Raw genomic sequence first — 19,401 nt, forward strand, 5'->3', positions numbered from 1 at the left:
ACTACTTCTTACTTTTACTTGAGTAATACATCTCTAAAGTAACAGTACTCTTACTTGAGTACAATTTCTGGCTACTCTACCCACCTCAGGTTATCAATTCCTACAGTTCTTCTCTGTTTAAGTCGTGTCACTCGATCAAGCCTTTCCACACTACAAAGTAATACAAGTATGTATGATTCCTGCTGGGATCGATATCGGTGTCAGCCGATACTCGAGGCTCCAATATCAGTATAGAGAGTGAAATGGTTGCATCCGGACACGATAACAATTTAAATGAATGCAATGCACATTTGAGTGCATTGTGCAATCGTCGTTTCTTCCACGTTAGCAGTTTGACTGCTGGCAGCATGGAAATACCACAGAGAGACCCCTGCATGGACACACACACACACACACACACCATTGCACAAAGTGCCTTCCTCATTTCCTCAGGAATGCACATTTCATTTTGCTCTGTACTAACCCCAGATTTATGCCTGATAAGCACTTTTAATGCTGATTCTAACTTCTTATTTTTTTATTTTTTTTAACGTTTTTTCTGAGACCCCTTTTGAAGCATTCAGCGTTCTCCAGATTTTATGTTTGTTTTTAACAGTGCAGGTTGTCTCATGACAGTCTGTAAAAGTCAAAGCATTCATACTAAACTCTTCAGAAGACTAGTCAGTTGTATTCTTATTTTTGTACAACTTTCCTATGAAGTCATTTTCCATTTGGTTGCAGTTTCCAAGAACTTTGTAGGAGGTAAAAAAAAAAAAACCTTTTGAATATATTTTTCCTTGGCGTAGGGGGTGAATCATGACGTGGAAAGTCAAGTGTTACTTTCTTTGAGATATTGAAGTTCATAATAGAAATACAACAATATGAGGGTCCCTACAGCCGCAGCTGTGTTGGTTATTTGCTTTTTTTGACAACACACCCGGTGACATTTTAATCATTGAGTGTACTTGATTTAAAACCTACTTTAAACCTCATAAAAACAACATATGGACACGCTCAAAAAAGTGTTATAAGTAAGTCATATATTGATTTGTGTGTGTGAGTATGTCCATCCATTTTCTACCGCTTATTCCCTTTCGGGGTCGCGGGGGGCGCTGGCGCCTATCTCAGCTACAATCGGGCGGAAGGCGGGGTACACCCTGGACAAGTCGCCACCTCATCGCAGGGCCAACACAGACAGACAACATTCACACTCACATTCACACACTAGGGCCAATTTAGTGTTGCCAATCAACCTATCCCCAGGTGCATGTCTTTGGAGGTGGGAGGAAGCCGGAGTGTATGTATTTTTTTTTAAATGTTTTTAAACTTTCAATGCTTAAAATTTTTCAACAGCTCCATAAATACCGTATTTCCTTGAATTGCCGCCGGGGCGCTAATTAATTTAAAACCTCTTCTCACTCCGGCGCTTACCAAAGGCATGCGGTAAATTTAGGCCTGCGCTTATAAATTTGAGTGTGATGTAAGGACACCATCATGAAAACCACATTTAATATATAAAAAAAAAAAACATTATTATGGTCTTACCTTTACTTATAAATGAAGTCCATGCGCAGCTCCTTCTGATCAAAAGCATCTAACTTTTTCATAGAAGTCTTCCCTATCTTTCTTCAGTTTTAAAAGTCTCTGTCTCAATGGAGATCTTCCTTTTATTACTTCCTGCTTCGATTGAAAGTCCAGTTTAGAAAACTGTTTTATTTTAGATATGTAATCCTCCATGTTAAAAGTGCAAGCGAGAGGAAAAAATAAACGATCGCTGCTTGTTGTCACTTCTTTTGCAGCCGAGTAGTCGCAAGAAGGATCACTAGCGCCCTCTACCACCAGGAGGTTGGAGTCATTTAATGACTCATATTTGACACACGCAGCTACGGTATATTAATAAAACATAGCTGCTTACTGTTCTTTTTAGCATATTCAATAGCTTGGACCTTAAATCCTACTGAATAGCTCTTAATATTCCCTTTATGCGATTTCAAATTATTGAAATCAGCCTCCTCCATTTTGAAAATTGATGACAGGTGAAGTGTTACTCGTGACGTGACGAGTTTGACCCGCGGATATTCTAGGCATATGGTAATTATTTCGCGAAACGAGTTTTACCCGGCAGAAATTCTAGACATGCGCTAATAAAAATAATATTTTGCGAAACGAGTTTGAGCCGGCGGTAATGCTAAGCATGCGCTAATTATTTAGCGAAACGAGTTTGACCCGGCAGTAATTCTAGGCAGGCACATACTATATACCCGGCGGCAATTCAAGGAAATACGGTATAAAGTTTTTGGGAAAAAAAAATCTGTAATGTTTTTTGCTGTTTTTGTAAAACAAACAAAACATTTTCTACCATGGGGGAAAAAAACAAAACATGCAATATTTCCCCCAAAAAAGTTGCAAGGTGGAATACTTTAGTTTAGGTAATTACAGCCTTTTAATACATCAATCATTCATAACACTTTTGATGTTTTCTGAACAATGCAAGTTTTTTTAACTCATACTATCCCTTGTTGCCTAAAAATTTAATTAAATACATTTTAAAATGTTGATAAAATTTTAACTATATAAAATGAGTTCCCGGTGAGAAGACCAAAAGCTGTCTTTGAACCTACCAAGAAAGCTTGTAAAAACTCCACTATGTAGGGGGGTAAGCAAAATGAAGGTGTTCTGTTTCTTTCATGTATCGTAATCAACGGATATTGTCTGACCCAAGAACTACAAAAGCGAAGAGGAAGTGGGACCAGACTCCCCTCCAGGCACCGCTTCTATGAACTGTTCACAACCCTCGTCCCTTAGAAGCAGCTGTTGCCATGTGGTCAGAGAATGTCCAAATAAAGGAGGAGGCGTACAATCTTTCGCCAGAGCGTGCTGGAGACTGTACAAGAGTACAGACCAGAAGTTTCTCCCCAAATTGAGCCAAATTTAATCCTGTTTGTTTAATTCTTTGCTTCTTGTCTTGTTTAATAGATGTCGTCCGTGTTTGAACCTGACAATGACACTTTTAGATATTTAGGTAAACTAAAAAATAATTGTATTTTTAATTATGATCATGATTTCTGGTTGTTAGGTCAGCAGAGAAGGCCTTGCTGGCCGTGACAGCACACCACGGCTGAAAAACAAAAAAAACTTTTCTTCTATGTCCCACTCTCCCTTGTGGAGGGGGTCCGGTCCGATCCGGTGGCCATGTACTGCTTGCCTGTGTATCGGCTGGGGACATCTCTGCGCTGCTGATCCGCCTCCGCTTGGGATGGTTTCCTGCTGGCTCCGCTGTGAACGGGACTCTCGCTGCTGTGTTGGATCCGCTTTGGACTGGACTCTCGCGACTGTGTTGGATCCATTATGGATTGAACTTTCACAGTATCATGTTAGACCCGCTCGACATCCATTGCTTTCCTCCTCTCCAAGGTTCTCATAGTCATCATTGTCACCGACGTCCCACTGGGTCATTATTGTCACCGATGTCCCACTGGGTGTGAGTTTTCCTTGCCCTTATGTGGGCCTACCGAGGATGTCGTGGTGGTTTGTGCAGCCCTTTGAGACACTAGTGATTTAGGGCTATATAAGTAAACATTGATTGATTGATTGATGAAACATGTCACGATAACAAAAGCATAAGCAATTAGCTACATTTGAACAAAAGAGAACATGGACAGATACAATCATAACACAAACTATTCATAAACAAAAGTCAGACAGATTTCATGTGCTGTTTGCCACTCCCTTACGTTACCATCAGGCCACAACCAACATTGTTCCCCTGGGAGACACAGTCCACTCGGCACTACTGTCCCGATGAGCGCTCTTGCTACAGAATGTGCCCGTCGTGCACTTTGGGCAGATGTAAAAAGTATGTACAGTATGCATTGTCATCATCGGCGGTCACTCGAACGAGTATGACAATCCTCCTGGTAGGGGGGTATATCCCTTTTTATGGAGGATGCCTGTGCTTGACTTTGTTTTATGTGGGGAAACTGGTGCACAGACAGTCACCACCCGATCCTTGACAGAATCGGGTCAGGGTCCGGTGGCATGAAGTCCAAGACGACTGGGGACCCTTTTCTGCTGCAGCCTTCTTCTGCCATCACAGCCATTGTGGTAGTCCTTAAATCTGCCGTCTTCCGCCGTTGAGGTCTTCACCGTATCCCTGGCTAGGGGGCAGTCAGGTACCAGGCCTTTGCCAAGGGCCACCTGGGGTAACGGTAGTAAAGAGGTTAACCTCGTAGTGCCCCAAGACCCTATAGAGCAGCCGCCACTGCCGGATGCACTTTAACGTCATGCCCAGGACACAATGTATGTATGGTATACTAAGTCCATTGGGCCAACTGCTTGACCTCTGGCAGCAGGGGTACGTGACACAAAAAAGATCAAATTACATCAGATGACAAACGTCCTTTTATTGCTTTGATACAAAAATAATCATACAGTGACAGTGATAGTAGTAGTAGTAGTGATAGTAGGAATTCCTCTACTTTGGCATCTAAGGATTAGGACCCCTCGCCCTACCAAGCAAAATGTAAATACGCTCCACCCACTACTATTTCTACTAACATAAAATGATGAATGTGTAATTGTGCTTACCTGGTCGAAGTTTTCCACAGCCCCCTTTGCAAGCATTACAGTCCATTATTCAGCGGTAATGAGTCTTTCTTCAAACATTCCCTTGCATGAACGTTCTCAGCCACAAGTCCGATCAATGAAGCGTAGGGCTAGACCAGGGGTAGGGAACCTACGGCTCTAGAGCCAGATGTGGCTCTTTTGATGACTGCATCTGGCTCTCAGATAAATCTTAGCTGACATTGCTTAACACGGTAAGTAATTAATAATTCCGCTGGTAATCACAGTGTTAAAAATAACATTCAAAATATAAAACATTCTCATGCATTATAATCCATCCATCCGGTTTCTACCGCACCTGTTCAAGAAGTCGCAATAACGGTAAGAAGTATTTTATTTGTTGTTGGCTAGCTTCAGAATAACAATGTTATTCAAAATAATAAGAGACTTATTATACTCTAAAAATGTTGGTCTTACTTAAAAATGCGCGCATTTAGTTGTATTCAGTGTTAAATACTACACGGTCTAGCTCCATCCTATCTTGCCGATTGTATTGTACCATATGTCCCGGCAAGAAATCTGCGTTCAAAGGACTCCGGCTTATTAGTGATTCCCAAAGCCCAAAAAAAGTCTGCGGGCTATAGAGCGTTTTCATTTCGGGCTCCAGTACTCTGGAATGCCCTCCCGGTAACAGTTCGAGATGCCACCTCAGTAGAAGCATTTAAGTCTCACCTTAAAACTCATTTGTATACTCTAGCCCAGGGGCGCTCACACTTTTTCTGCAGGCGAGCTACTTTTCAATTGACCAAGTCGAGGAGATCTACCTCATTCCTATTTATCATTTATATTTATTTATTTATGAAAGAGACATTTTTGTTAACAAGTTAATGGTGTTTAATGATAATACAAGCATTTTTAACACACATAGATTCCTTTCTTTCATGAAGACAAGAATATAAGTTGGTGTATTACCTGATTCTGATGACTTGCATTGATTGGAATTAGACAGTGGTGCTGATAACGTCCGCATTTTCAAATGGAGGGAAAAAAAAAGTCCTCCTTTCTGTCCAATACCACATGAAAGTGGTTGGATTTGGCATCTCATTTGTCCAACTTGCATACTGGTTTTTAAACACTTTGTTATGAGAGTAGCATATGTGTGTGGCCCTTTAATGTCTGGCAGCAGGTGAGTGACGTCAGTGAGTGTGCGGGTGGGCAAGCAAGTGAGAAAGGCGGGGGAGAAATACATTGGCATCAAACTCCGTAGCTTGCTAGCTTGTGCACGCTAGCTTTCTGAGACTCTTATTTTGTTAGCACAGGCAGGATGAAACAGGTCTTTTATGGTGAAGACAGGAACTGTGCAGTCGGTCTTTAGAGTTTTGACAGTAGGTACGGAGACTCTAGAAATAAAATGTGTTTCTCTGCGTCCGCCCTGTTAGTTATTTTTTTCTTAAATATGAGCTCGCAGCAGCCAGCGTCATCTCACAAGATCCTCGGGTGCCGAGAATGTCAAACAACTGACGAAAGTGAAGTCTTGGTATGATTGTTGATTGCTCATTTTTATGTCTATTTTTTAATGCCTGGCTTGAGATCGACTGACACACCCTCCGAGATCGACCAGTCGATCGCGATCGACGTAATGGGCACCCCTGCTCTAGCCTTTAAATAGACTCCCTTTTTAGACTAGTTGATCTGCTGTTTCTTTTCTTTTTCTCCTATGTCCCACTCTCCCTTGTGGAGGGGGTCCGATCCGGTGGCCATGTACTGCTTGCCTGTGTATCGGCTGGGGACATCTCTGCGCTGCTCATCCGCCTCCGCTTGGGATGGTTTCCTGCTGGCTCCGCTGTGAACGGGACTCTCGCTGCTGTGTTGGATCCGCTTTGGACTGGACTCTCGCGACTGTGTTGGATCCATTATGGATTGAACTTTCACAGTATCATGTTAGACCTGCTCGACATCCATTGCTTTCCTCCTCTCCAAGGTTCTCATAGTCATCATTGTCACCGACGTCCCACTGGGTGTGAGTTTTCCTTGCCCTTATGTGGGCCTACCGAGGATGTCGTAGTGGTTTGTGCAGCCCTTTGAGACACTAGTGATTTAGGGCTATATAAGTAAACATTGATTGATTGATTGATTAAAAACATATATTATATGGCTCTCACGGAAATACTTTTTAAAATGTTGGGCTTGTATGGATCTCTCAGCCAAAAAGGTTCCCGACCCCTGGGCTAGACAGATGTTGGCTGTAAAAAAAAAAAAAAAAAAAGTTTTTTTCTTCTACTTGCAGGATTTTTGTCCTTGATGTACTCTGCTAAAATAGCAAGCAGTTAGTACATTTTAGAGACACAAACACAAAATATATGAAGATTTGCATACATACAATAATGATAATAGCATCCTTTGTTTTAAAAGGGAAAGGCTTTTTTATCAGCACCAAAAGTTGCAAACTTTATCGTCTATGTTCTCTACTAAATCCTTTCAGCAAAAATATGGCAATATAGCGAAATGATCAAGTATGACACAGAATGGACCTGCTATCCCCGGTTAAATAAGAACATCTCATTTCAGTAGGCCTTTAAAGCCCATGTAGATGGAGCCGAAGCTGCTGGATGATTTCAAACAGATACTGGAGTTACAAAAAAACAATACGTGGAGGTTCCCAACAGCCACAGCTGTGGTGGTTATATCTTTTGATGAGGATACACCCTCAAGAGTTGGAGCCTTTGGATGCTTTGTTTGCTGTCCGTACTAATTAAACTATCTGCTGCCCAGGTGGTTCAGGTTATTGGACAAGACAGGCAAGGCGGACAAAGACCGAGGCGAGGTCCTGGTGGACATCCAGTTCCTGAGGAACAACATGACGGCCAGCATGTTCGACCTCTCTGCCGCTGGCAAACCCCGATCCCGCATGGGCAAGCTGAAGGACAAAGTCCGGGGCAAGAAAAAGGAATCGGATCCGGCGGCGACGCCGTCCTTCACGCAGGTTCTGACCGACAGCGAGGAAGACGGGGCGGAGGACGGCGGCCAGGCAGCCGCGGGAAAAGAAGAGAAGAAGAAAAAACACAAGTTAAAGTCTTTGTTTTCTCACAAGTCCAATCTGCAGAGGAACATGTCGCAGTCCATGTCGGTGCTGCCCGCCAAGAACTCCTCGCTGAGCGGCAGCTTGTCGTCTGGCCTTAATATCGACGCCTCGGAAGGTTTGTGTTTTCTCTTTAATCATATTTTTATTACCAAACCCAAAACCAGTGAAGTTGGCACGTTGTGTAAATGGTAAATAAAAACAGAATACAATGATTTGCAAAACCTTTTCAACCTACATTCAATTGCATAGACTGCAAAGACAAGATATTTAAAGTTTGAACTGGTAATTTGATGCAACATTTTTCAAAAAAGACTGATAAAGTTGAGGAATGCTCGTCAAACACTTATTTGGAACCTCCCACAGGTGAACAGGCTAATTGGGAACAGGTGGGTGCCATGATTGGGTATTAAAACAGTGTCAGGTTCAAACACTACATCTATTAAACAAGACAAGAAGCAAATAATTAAACAGTCAGAATTCACTTTGGTTCAGAGAGGAGAAACGTGGACATCTGTACCCTTGTACCGTGTCATCACGCTCTGCCAAAAGATTGCTGTTATATGGACCTTCACTGGCCACATGGCAACAGCTGCTTTCAAAGGGAAGGGGTCACAAACAGCCATCGCCTTTGATTACAAAACAGTTCAAAAGAAAGGATCGGTTCAAAAAAGAAGTCGTAAAAGAGTTTGACAAGAGGTTCGTAACAGAGTTTGACATGAGGTTCGTAACAGAGTTTGACATGAGGTTCGTAACAGAGTTTGACAAGAGGTTCGTAACAGAGTTTGACATGAGGTTCGTAACAGAGTTTGACATGAGGTTCGTAACAGAGTTTGACAAGAGGTTCGTAACAGAGTTTGACAAGAGGTTCGTAACAGAGTTTGACATGAGGTTCGTAACAGAGTTTGACATGAGGTTCGTAACAGAGTTTGACAAGAGGTTCGTAACAGAGTTTGACAAGAGGTTCGTAACAGAGTTTGACATGAGGTTCGTAACAGAGTTTGACATGAGGTTCGTAACAGAGTTTGACAAGAGGTTCGTAACAGAGTTTGACAAGAGGTTCGTAACAGTTTGACAAGAGGTTCGTAACAGAGTTTGACATGAGGTTCGTAACAGAGTTTGACATGAGGTTCGTAACAGAGTTTGACAAGAGGTTCGTAACAGAGTTTGACAAGAGGTTCGTAACAGAGTTTGACAAGAGGTTCGTAACAGAGTTTGACAAGAGGTTCGTAACAGAGTTTGACAAGAGGTTCGTAACAGAGTTTGACAAGAGGTTCGTAACAGAGTTTGACAAGAGGTTCGTAACAGAGTTTGACAAGAGGTTCGTAACAGAGTTTGACAAGAGGTTCGTAACAGAGTTTGACAAGAGGTTCGTAACAGAGTTTGACAAGAGGTTCGTAACAGAGTTTGACAAGAGGTTCGTAACAGAGTTTGACAAGAGGTTCGTAACAGAGTTTGACAAGAGGTTCGTAACAGAGTTTGACAAGAGGTTCGTAACAGAGTTTGACAAGAGGTTCGTAACAGAGTTTGACAAGAGGTTCGTAACAGAGTTTGACAAGAGGTTCGTAACAGAGTTTGACAAGAGGTTCGTAACAGAGTTTGACAAGAGGTTCGTAACAGAGTTTGACAAGAGGTTCGTAACAGAGTTTGACAAGAGGTTCGTAACAGAGTTTGACAAGAGGTTCGTAACAGAGTTTGACAAGAGGTTCGTAACAGAGTTTGACAAGAGGTTCGTAACAGAGTTTGACAAGAGGTTCGTAACAGAGTTTGACAAGAGGTTCGTAACAGAGTTTGACAAGAGGTTCGTAACAGAGTTTGACAAGAGGTTCGTAACAGAGTTTGACAAGAGGTTCGTAACAGAGTTTGACAAGAGGTTCGTAACAGAGTTTGACAAGAGGTTCGTAACAGAGTTTGACAAGAGGTTCGTAACAGAGTTTGACAAGAGGTTCGTAACAGAGTTTGACAAGAGGTTCGTAACAGAGTTTGACAAGAGGTTCGTAACAGAGTTTGACAAGAGGTTCGTAACAGAGTTTGACAAGAGGTTCGTAACAGAGTTTGACAAGAGGTTCGTAACAGAGTTTGACAAGAGGTTCGTAACAGAGTTTGACAAGAGGTTCGTAACAGAGTTTGACAAGAGGTTCGTAACAGAGTTTGACAAGAGGTTCGTAACAGAGTTTGACAAGAGGTTCGTAACAGAGTTTGACAAGAGGTTCGTAACAGAGTTTGACAAGAGGTTCGTAACAGAGTTTGACAAGAGGTTCGTAACAGAGTTTGACAAGAGGTTCGTAACAGAGTTTGACAAGAGGTTCGTAACAGAGTTTGACAAGAGGTTCGTAACAGAGTTTGACAAGAGGTTCGTAACAGAGTTTGACAAGAGGTTCGTAACAGAGTTTGACAAGAGGTTCGTAACAGAGTTTGACAAGAGGTTCGTAACAGAGTTTGACAAGAGGTTCGTAACAGAGTTTGACAAGAGGTTCGTAACAGAGTTTGACAAGAGGTTCGTAACAGAGTTTGACAAGAGGTTCGTAACAGAGTTTGACAAGAGGTTCGTAACAGAGTTTGACAAGAGGTTCGTAACAGAGTTTGACAAGAGGTTCGTAACAGAGTTTGACAAGAGGTTCGTAACAGAGTTTGACAAGAGGTTCGTAACAGAGTTTGACAAGAGGTTCGTAACAGAGTTTGACAAGAGGTTCGTAACAGAGTTTGACAAGAGGTTCGTAACAGAGTTTGACAAGAGGTTCGTAACAGAGTTTGACAAGAGGTTCGTAACAGAGTTTGACAAGAGGTTCGTAACAGAGTTTGACAAGAGGTTCGTAACAGAGTTTGACAAGAGGTTCGTAACAGAGTTTGACAAGAGGTTCGTAACAGAGTTCGACAAGAGGTCCGTAAAAGAGTTCGACAAGAGGTCCGTAAAAGAGTTCGACAAGAGGTCCGTAAAAGAGTTCGACAAGAGGTCCGTAACAGAGTTCGACAAGAGGTCCGTAAAAGAGTTCGACAAGAGGTCCGTAAAAGAGTTCATGAAGTTCGCAAAAGAGTTCAAGAGGTTCGTAAAAAGAGCCCGGGCAAGAGGTTCGTAAAAAGAGCCCGGGCAAGAGGTTCGTAAAAAGAGCCCGGGCAAGAGGTTCGTAAAAAGAGCCCGGGCAAGAGGTTCGTAAAAAGAGCCCGGGCAAGAGGTTCGTAAAAAGAGCCCGGGCAAGAGGTTCGTAAAAAGAGCCCGGGCAAGAGGTTCGTAAAAAGAGCCCGGGCAAGAGGTTCGTAAAAAGAGCCCGGGCAAGAGGTTCGTAAAAAGAGCCCGGGCAAGAGGTTCGTAAAAAGAGCCCGGGCAAGAGGTTCGTAAAAAGAGCCCGGACAAGAGGTTCGTAAAAAGAGCCCGGACAAGAGGTTCGTAAAAGAGTTCAAAAACGTGGTTCGTAAAAGACTTCTAAAAAGCAGTGCCTGGAGTGGAGTCAGGCCCTGCTTCTTCGCCGCTTTTGTTGCTCTTGGGTCAAACAATCTTTCTGTTGATTACAATACATGAAAGAAACAAACACCTTCATGTTGCTCCCCCCCTATACAGTGGAGTTTTACAAGCCTTCTTGGTAGGTTCAAAGACAGCTTTTGGTCTTCTCGCCGGGAACTCATTTCAACACAGTTTTTGTGATAACTTAGATCAAATTATTCTAACAAGCAGTTTCCATGAAATGCTTAGTCATTCACAAACAAGGATGGGGCGAGGGTCACCACTTTGTCAACAAATGCGTGGGCAAATTTTCCCAACAGTGTAAGAACAACATTTTTCAATGAGCTATTGCAAAGAATTTAGGGATTTCATCCTCTACAGTCTGTAATATCATCAAAAGGTTCAGAAAATCTGGAAAAAAACAATGAATGCCCGTGACCTTCGATCCCTCAGGTGGTACTGCATCAAAAAGCAACAGTGTGTAAAGGATATCACCACGTGGGCTCAGGATCACTTCAGAAAACCCCTGTTAGTAACTACAGTTGTCGCTACATCTGTAAGTGCAAGTTGAAACTCTACTTTGCAAAGTGAAAGCCATTTATCAACAACACCCAGACATGCCCAACAACTTAAGCTGTACATCAAGCAAGAATGGGAAATAATTCCACCTGAAAAGCTTCAAAAATTGGTCTCCTCAGTTCCCAAATGTTTAATGAGTTTTGTTAAAAGGAAAGGCCATGTAACACAGTGGTACAAATGCCCTATGCCAACTTTTTTTGCAATGTGTTCCAGCAATCAAATTATAAGTTGATTATTTTGCAACAACAACAAAAAAAAATTCAATTCGAACATTAAATATCGTGTCTTTGCAGTCTATTCAATTGTATATGTTAGAAATATTTGTAAATCATTTTATTACGTTTTTTATTTACACTTTACACAATGTGCCTAAGTCACTGGTTTGGGGTTTTGTTCTACATTTCCTTCAGTTTTAAGATGAACTACAATGCCATTCAGTAGAGTGTAGACCTCTGCCACTATACATCCTTGAATGATGCACAAGTCTCTAACTCTGTGGCAGTTTTGTACGGAGGAATAAATATGTCTAACATTTCAATTTGGGGAGCGTGGGAAAAAAATATGGGGGTTTGTTTTTTTAAATGCCTGGCTGGCGATCGACTGACACATCCTCCGCCATCGGCCAGTAGCCCGCCATCGACGTAATGGAGAATGACAAAGAAGTTGAATTAACTGTACAATCCACACAGCCGTAAATATAGAAAACTCCAACAAAAGTGGGGGGAAAAAAGGATTGCACGCCATATTTGAATTTAATTCGTACATATCTGCCACTTCCTGATTCGTGGAGAATGTGGTAAGATGTTAGAGAAACACAGACAGAGCGCAACACTTTTTTATAACATGTTTTTAATGACTATAAATCAATCAATCAATGTTTATTTATATAGCCCCAAATCACAAATGTCTCATAGGACTGCACAAATCATTACGACTACAACATCCTCGGAAGAACCCACAAAAGGGCAAGGAAAACTCACACCCAGTGGGCAGGGAGAATTCACATCCAGTGGGACGCCAGTGACAATGCTGACTATGAGAAACCTTGGAGAGGACCTCAGATGTGGGCAACCCCCCCCTCTCTAGGGGACTGAAAGCAATGGATGTCGAGCGGGTCTAACATGATACTGTGAAAGTTCAATCCATAGTGCCTCCAACACAGCCGCGAGAGTTCAGTTCAAGCGGATCCAAGACAGCAGCGAGAGTCCCGTCCACAGGAGACCATCTCAAGCGGAGGCGGATCAGCAGCGTAGAGATGTCCCCAATCGATACAGGCGAGCGTTCCATCCTGGGTCTCGACTCTGGACAGCCAGTACTTCATCCATGGTCATCGGACCGGACCCCCTCCACAAGGGAGGGGGGGACATAGGAGAAAGAAAAGAAGCGGCAGATCAACTGGTCTAAAAAGGAGGTCCATTTAAAGGCTAGAGTATACAGATGAGTTTTAAGGTGAGACTTAAATGCTTCTACTGAGGTAGCATCTCGAACTGTTACCGGGAGGGCATTCCAGAGTACTGGAGCCCGAACGGAAAACGCTCTATAGCCCGCAGACTTTTTTTGGGCTCTAGGTATCACTAATAAGCCGGAGTCTTTTGAACGCAGATTTCTTGCCGGGACATATGGTACAATACAATCGGCAAGATAGGCTGGAGCTAGACCGTGTAGTATTTTATACGTAAGTAGTAAAACCTTAAAGTCACATCTTAAGTGCGCAGGTGAGCCAGTACAGGCGTAATGTGATCAAACTTTCTTGTTCTTGTCAAAAGTCTAGCAGCCGCATTTTGTACCAACTGTAATCTTTTAATGCTAGACATGGGGAGACCCGAAAATAATACGTTACAGTTATCGAGACGAGACGTAACAAACGCATGGATAATGATCTCGGCGTCTTTAACAAAATGGAGCGAATTTTAGCGATATTACGGAGATGAAAGAAGGCCGTTTTAGTAACGACTAATACATGGGGGTGTAACGGTACGTGTATTTGTATTGAACCATTTTGGTACGGGGGTTTCGATTCGGTACGGGGGTGTACAGAACACGTTTTTAAGCTAAAGTCTTAACAAGCTGCTTTGCTTCTTGTGCCTCTGTGTCAGCACCCAGCATTGTCCCACCCACACAACCATCTGATTGGTTACATACAAAGCGATAACAGCCAATCAGCAGTGCGTATTCAGAGCGCATGTAGTAAATGTTTCAGCGTCGAGAAGATAGGTGTTTAGCAGGTGAGCATACGGCAGCATACTCTCCCCAAATTATAATAAACACCTCCCAGTTAACTACTACTAACATCGCTATGAGCCCGTTGACGTTCTTGAAACAAACTGCAGCTTAGCTCGCTCGCAGTCCTGGCTTGAGGTGAAGGCTAATTAGCTTTTAGCGTAATGTTAGCTCATTTTGCTGTGTGTGTGCGTGCATGCATGCAAAGCCCTGTCTGGTATTTCACTTGAACTCCATGGTGTTCAGGGATGAATACTCTCTCCTATTGCCATTGTACTATTTTTTTCAGCAATAGTTACATGAATCATTAGTAATGTAGCAGCCTAGTTTTGAATGGCAGGGTTCCTGCTATCACATGTTGACAAAAATATAACATTTACATAATACAAATCAACTACAGGCTTCCCAAATGCTGTCATAAATGAAGCATGATGAATTGACCTGAAACTTTGTTGCACTTTTTATATGTAGGAGAAAAGTTTAGTCATTTTATTTAATCTGAGCAACAATTTGAGGCAGTTTAATGTGGATTAACGTGGGCAGAATTATTAGTGTTCCCAATATTAGAGGTAAAAGCCATTGTTTACAAATTTGGTAAATAAATAACCAAAAAATGTATATTTTGTTTTCTTACTGTACCGGAAATGAACCAAACCGTGACCTCTAAACCGAGGTACGTACCGAACCGAAATTTTTGTGTACCGTTACACCCCTAATAATAAATGTTTGCAGCTAGGATTTCTCTTTATCCAGATTAAGATTGTTTGGCCTTCACCTCATTGTGTTCTTTCCCCACCGGTCTCTTTAGTCAAGTTTGTCCCTTTTCTCACCCCTTCTAGGCAAGAAGAAGTTCAAATTCATGAAGCACAAACGCTCAGGAAGCTCAGACAGCAAAGATCCATCCGGTCAGAAGCACTCCTCCGTAGAGAAAAGCAACCTGTGCATCAACGGCAGCCATGTTTACTGCGAGGAACCTCCGCCTCGCGCCGCTCGCAACGCCTCCAGCTTCAGTCTGGTCAGCTCTGGCCACGGGTCTATGGATGATGTTCCGGAAAGCTCTCCACCGTTGGTCAATTCGCTGCCTGCAATAAGGCAGTACACCGCCTGGGAGGAGGAGGAGGAGGAGGAGGAGGATGGGAACGCCAACGAGGAGATGCTGACGAGGAAGATGATTGACAGGTTTGATGAAGAGGAAGGATGTGGAGAAGAAGGGGAAAGATTAGAGGAGATGAAGAATGAAGAGAAGGCCAGAAAAGAGGAAGAGGAGATGAGAAGAAAAGAAGAAGAAGAAGAGCAGGAAAGACTGGCAGAGGAAAGGAGGAGACGAAAAGAAGAGGAAGAGAATCAAGAAAAGGCAAAGAAGGAGGAGCAAGAGAGGAGACGACAGGAGGAGCTGGAAAGAGCAGAAGAGAAGAGGAGACTGGAGGTAGATGAGAGGAAAATGAAGGAAAAAAAGGAGGAAGAGAGGAAGGAACAAGAAAAGTTGGAACAGTTAGCAGTGGAGAAGAGGAGACAGGAAGAAGAAGAAGAGAGGAGGAATGAAGAAAAGGTGAAAAAGGAGGAAGACATGAGAAGACAAGAAGAGCGGGAAAGACTAGCTGAAGAAGAGAGAAGAAATGAAGAAAAGATGAGAAAGGAGGAAGAGGCAATGATGAGAAGACAAGAAGAAGAAGAGCGGGAAAGACTAGCCGAAGAAAAGAGGAGAAAGGAAGAAGAAGAGAGAAGAAATGAAGAAAAGGTGAAAAAGGAGGAAGAGGCAATGATGAGAAGACAAAAAGAAGAAGAGCGGGAAAGACTAGCCGAAGAAAAGAGACAGGAAGAAGAGAGAAGAAATGAAGAAAAGGTGAGAAAGGAGGAAGAGGCAATGATGAGAAGACAAGAAGAGCAGCGGGAAAGACTAGCGGAGGAAAAGAGGAGAAAGGAAGAAGAAGAGAGGAGAAGAAATGAAGAAAAAGTGAGGAAGGAGGAAGAGGCAATGATGAGAAGACAAGAAGAAGAGCGGGAAAGACTAGCTGAAGAAGAGAGAAAAAGAAATGAAGAAAAGGTGAGAAAGGAGGAAGAGGCAATGATGAGAAGACAAGAAGAAGAGCGGGAAAGACTAGCTGAAGAAGAGAGAAGAAGAAATGAAGAAAAGGTGAGAAAGGAGGAAGAGGAGATGAAAAAACAAGAAGAGCGGGAAAGACAAGCAGAGGAAAAGAGGAGAAAAGCAGAAGAGAGGAGAAGAAATGAAGAAAAGGTGAGAAAGGAGGAAGAGGCGATGAGAAGACAAGAGGACGAGCGGGAAAGACTAGCAGAGGAAAAGAGAAGAAATGAAGAAAGGGTGATGGAGGAGGAGCAAGAGAGGATTAGAAGACAAGAAAAAGAAGAGCTGCTAAGAGCAGAAGAGAAAAGAGTCGCGGAAGAAGAGTGGAAAATGACTAAAGAAAAGGCCAAGAAGGAAGAAGAGAGGATAAGACGAGAAAAAGAAGAGCAAGAAAGACAAGCAGAGGAAAAGAGAAGACATGAAGAGAAAGTGAGAAAGATGGAAGAGGAGAGGATGAGAAGGGAAGAACTGGAACGACTAGCAGAAGAAAAGAGGAGGCTGGTGGAAGAAGAGGGAAAAAGGAATGAAGAAAAGATGAAAGAGGAGGCGGAAGAGCGAGTGAGGAAAGAAAAGGAGCTAGAACGGTTAGCCATGGAGAAGAGGAGACTGGTGGAGGAAGAGGAGGAGAGGATGAGACGACAAGAAGAGCATGAAAGATTAGCATTAGAAGAAAAGCAGAAGAGGGAGGAAGAGGAGGAGAGGATGAGAAGGCAGGAACAACTTCTAGAAGAGGAGAAGAAACTGGAGGAAAAAGAGAAGATGCAACGACAAGAACAGGAGAGGAGAAAAAGGGAGGAAGACGAGGAGAGAAGAAGAATGGAGGAAGAAGAACAGAAAAGAGAAGAGGAGCGCATGAGGAAGGACCAAGAAGACATGATCAGGAGGATGGAAGAACAAAAGATGGAGGAGAAGAGGAGAGAACCTGCAGAGAGTCTGACACACTCTGCTTCTTCTTCCACCAATCCTTTTGATGAGGAGGATCCTGACTCTACTTCCGGGTCAAAGGGCAGCACAGAGGCCGCCATCTTGGACAGGTCAGTTTCCACACAGCACACCTCTTCATTATTCTATGTAAACATTATAATAATAATAATAATAATGGATTAGATTTATATCGCGCTTTTCTATTGTTAGATACTCAAAGCGCTCACAGTAAAGTGGGAACCCATCATTCATTCAAGCCTGGTGAATATTATATTAAACATGAATTACGCTTCATTATTCCATGTAGACCAGGGGTGCCCACACTTTTTCTGCTGGCGAGCTACTTTTCAATTGACCAACTGGAGGGGATCTACCTCATTTATATATATCATTTATATTTATTTATTTATGAAAGAGACATTTTTGTAAACAAGTTAAATGTGTTTAATGATAATACAAGCATGTGTAACACATATAGATGTCTTTCTTTCACAAAGACAAGAATATAAGTTGGTGTATTACCTGATTGTGATGACTTGCATTGATTGGAATCAGACAGTAATGATGATAACGCCCACATTTTCAAATGGAGGAGAAAAAAAGTTGTCCTTTCTGTACAATACCACATGAAAGTGGTTGGTTTTTGGCATCTAATTCATCCAGCTTCCATACACTTTACAAGAAAAACACTGGCGGCAAATTCCGTAGCTTGCTTGATTGACATTCACGGCACCCGAGGGTCTTGTGAGATGACGCTGGCTGCTGCCAGTTCATTATTATGAAAAAATGACAGAGAGGAAGGCGAGAAACACTTTTTATTTCAATAGACTTTCGCGCCGTCCCTTCCGTCAAAACTCTAAAGGCCGACTGCACATTTCCTATCTTCACAATAAAAGCCCTGCTTCATGCTGCCTGCGCTAACAAAATAAGAGTCTCGGAAAGCTGGCGTGCACAAGTGATGTGCACGCCAGCTTTCTGAGGGATCGCTTGTGCACGCCAGTTTTCCGAGACTCTGTATTTAGTTAGCGCAGGCAGTATGAAGCAGGGCTTTTATTGTGAAGATAGGAAATGTGCAGTCGGCCTTTAGAGTTTTGACGGAAGGTACGGCGCGAGAGTCTGTTGAAATAAAAAGTGTTTCTCGCCTTCCTCTCGGTCATATTTTCATAATAATGATCTTGCAGCAGCCAGCGTCATCTCACAAGACCCTCCGGTACCGTGAATGTCATTTAAGTGACGTCTTGGTGAAGATTGATGATCACTCATTTTTAGGTCTATTTTTTTTTTTTAAAAGCCTGGCTGGAGATCGACTGACACACCCCCCGCGGTCGACTGGTAGCTCGCGATCGACGTAATGGGCACCCCTGATGTAGACATTAGAATCTATTAATATAACCCAATATAAAATGTATATATTAAACATGAATTACTCTTCATTATTATTTGTAGACCAGGGGTGTCCAAACTTTATCCACTTAGGGCCGCACACTGAAAAATCAAAGCAAGCGGGGGCCATTTTTATCATTTTTATTTTAAAAAACAATATTATATATGGGATGGCGTGGCGCAGTGGAAGAGTGGCCGTGCGCAACCCGAGGGTCCCTGGTTCAAATCCCACCTAGTACCAACCTCGTCACGTCCGTTGTGTCCTGAGCAAGACACTTCACCCTTGCTCCTGATGGGTGCTGGTTGGCGCCTTGCATGGCAGCTCCCTCCATCAGTGTGTGAATGTGTGTGTGAATGGGTGAATGTGGAAGTAGTGTCAAAGCGCTTTGAGTACCTTGAAGGTAGAAAAGCGCTATACAAGTACAACCCATTTATCATTATTTATCATTTATGTATAAAAAAATATACATTTAGGCCTCCACTCAGGCTTCATCCCGGGGACCCCAAAGGATTTTGGTCAAAAACATATTAAAAATGTGTCATTATTCAGTATTTATTATTATTCATGTTTTAAATCTCTAGATCAACATCAGGTCTATCTGTCAATATAATAATTTTAAAGATTTAAGTTGTATGCTCATTTTGTCACAAAAACCCGTTTTTTTATGGAAAAATCACAAAATATGCAATATTTTCACCCAATATTTTTTTAAGTAGAATATTTAACATTATAAAATAATTGAAGCATTAAAAAGGTCAATAACTAAATTGATTTTAATTCATTATTATTTTTCGAGCAATCACACTAAAACAGTGGTTCTTACCCAGGGTTCGATGGAACCCTGGGGGTTCGGCGGAGATCAAAACCCACCCGACTCCGTGTAAATACAATCTTCACCCTGTTGGCATATTACCGATACGGCAACAGCTGATTGATTTGCAGGTGTGTAAATTGTTGTGAGTTTATGCACTGTCTTAGTTTTGTTGTTGGAACAAGGTGATGTTCATGCACGGTTCATTTTGTGCACCAGTAAAAAAAAAAACCATGGTAACACTTTAGTATGGGGAACATATTCCCCATTAATTAGTTGCTTATTAACATGCAAATTAGTAACATATTGTCTCTTCACTAGTCATTAAGTACTAATTAAT

At 42.4% G+C, this 19,401-nt stretch overlaps 1 protein-coding gene across 2 annotated transcripts in view; it reads left to right on the plus strand.

Moving 5' to 3' along the window:
* Positions 1 to 19,401, plus strand: part of rab11fip1b (RAB11 family interacting protein 1 (class I) b) — a 54,987-nt gene that overhangs the window by 21,606 nt on the left and 13,980 nt on the right. Inside the window, exons 2-4 of one of the 2 annotated variants that reach the window (XM_061875803.1) lie at positions 7,315 to 7,739; positions 14,699 to 15,813; positions 15,904 to 16,976. In XM_061875803.1, coding sequence (XP_061731787.1) covers positions 7,315 to 7,739; positions 14,699 to 15,813; positions 15,904 to 16,976 — 2,613 coding nt within the window. Of the gene's footprint in view, positions 1 to 7,314; positions 7,740 to 14,698; positions 16,977 to 19,401 lie in introns of both variants that reach the window. The other variant, XM_061875802.1, reaches the window with a different exon arrangement.

The sequence above is a fragment of the Nerophis ophidion genome, linkage group LG17, assembly GCF_033978795.1.
Source record: "Nerophis ophidion isolate RoL-2023_Sa linkage group LG17, RoL_Noph_v1.0, whole genome shotgun sequence".
Taxonomy (NCBI): domain Eukaryota; kingdom Metazoa; phylum Chordata; class Actinopteri; order Syngnathiformes; family Syngnathidae; genus Nerophis; species Nerophis ophidion.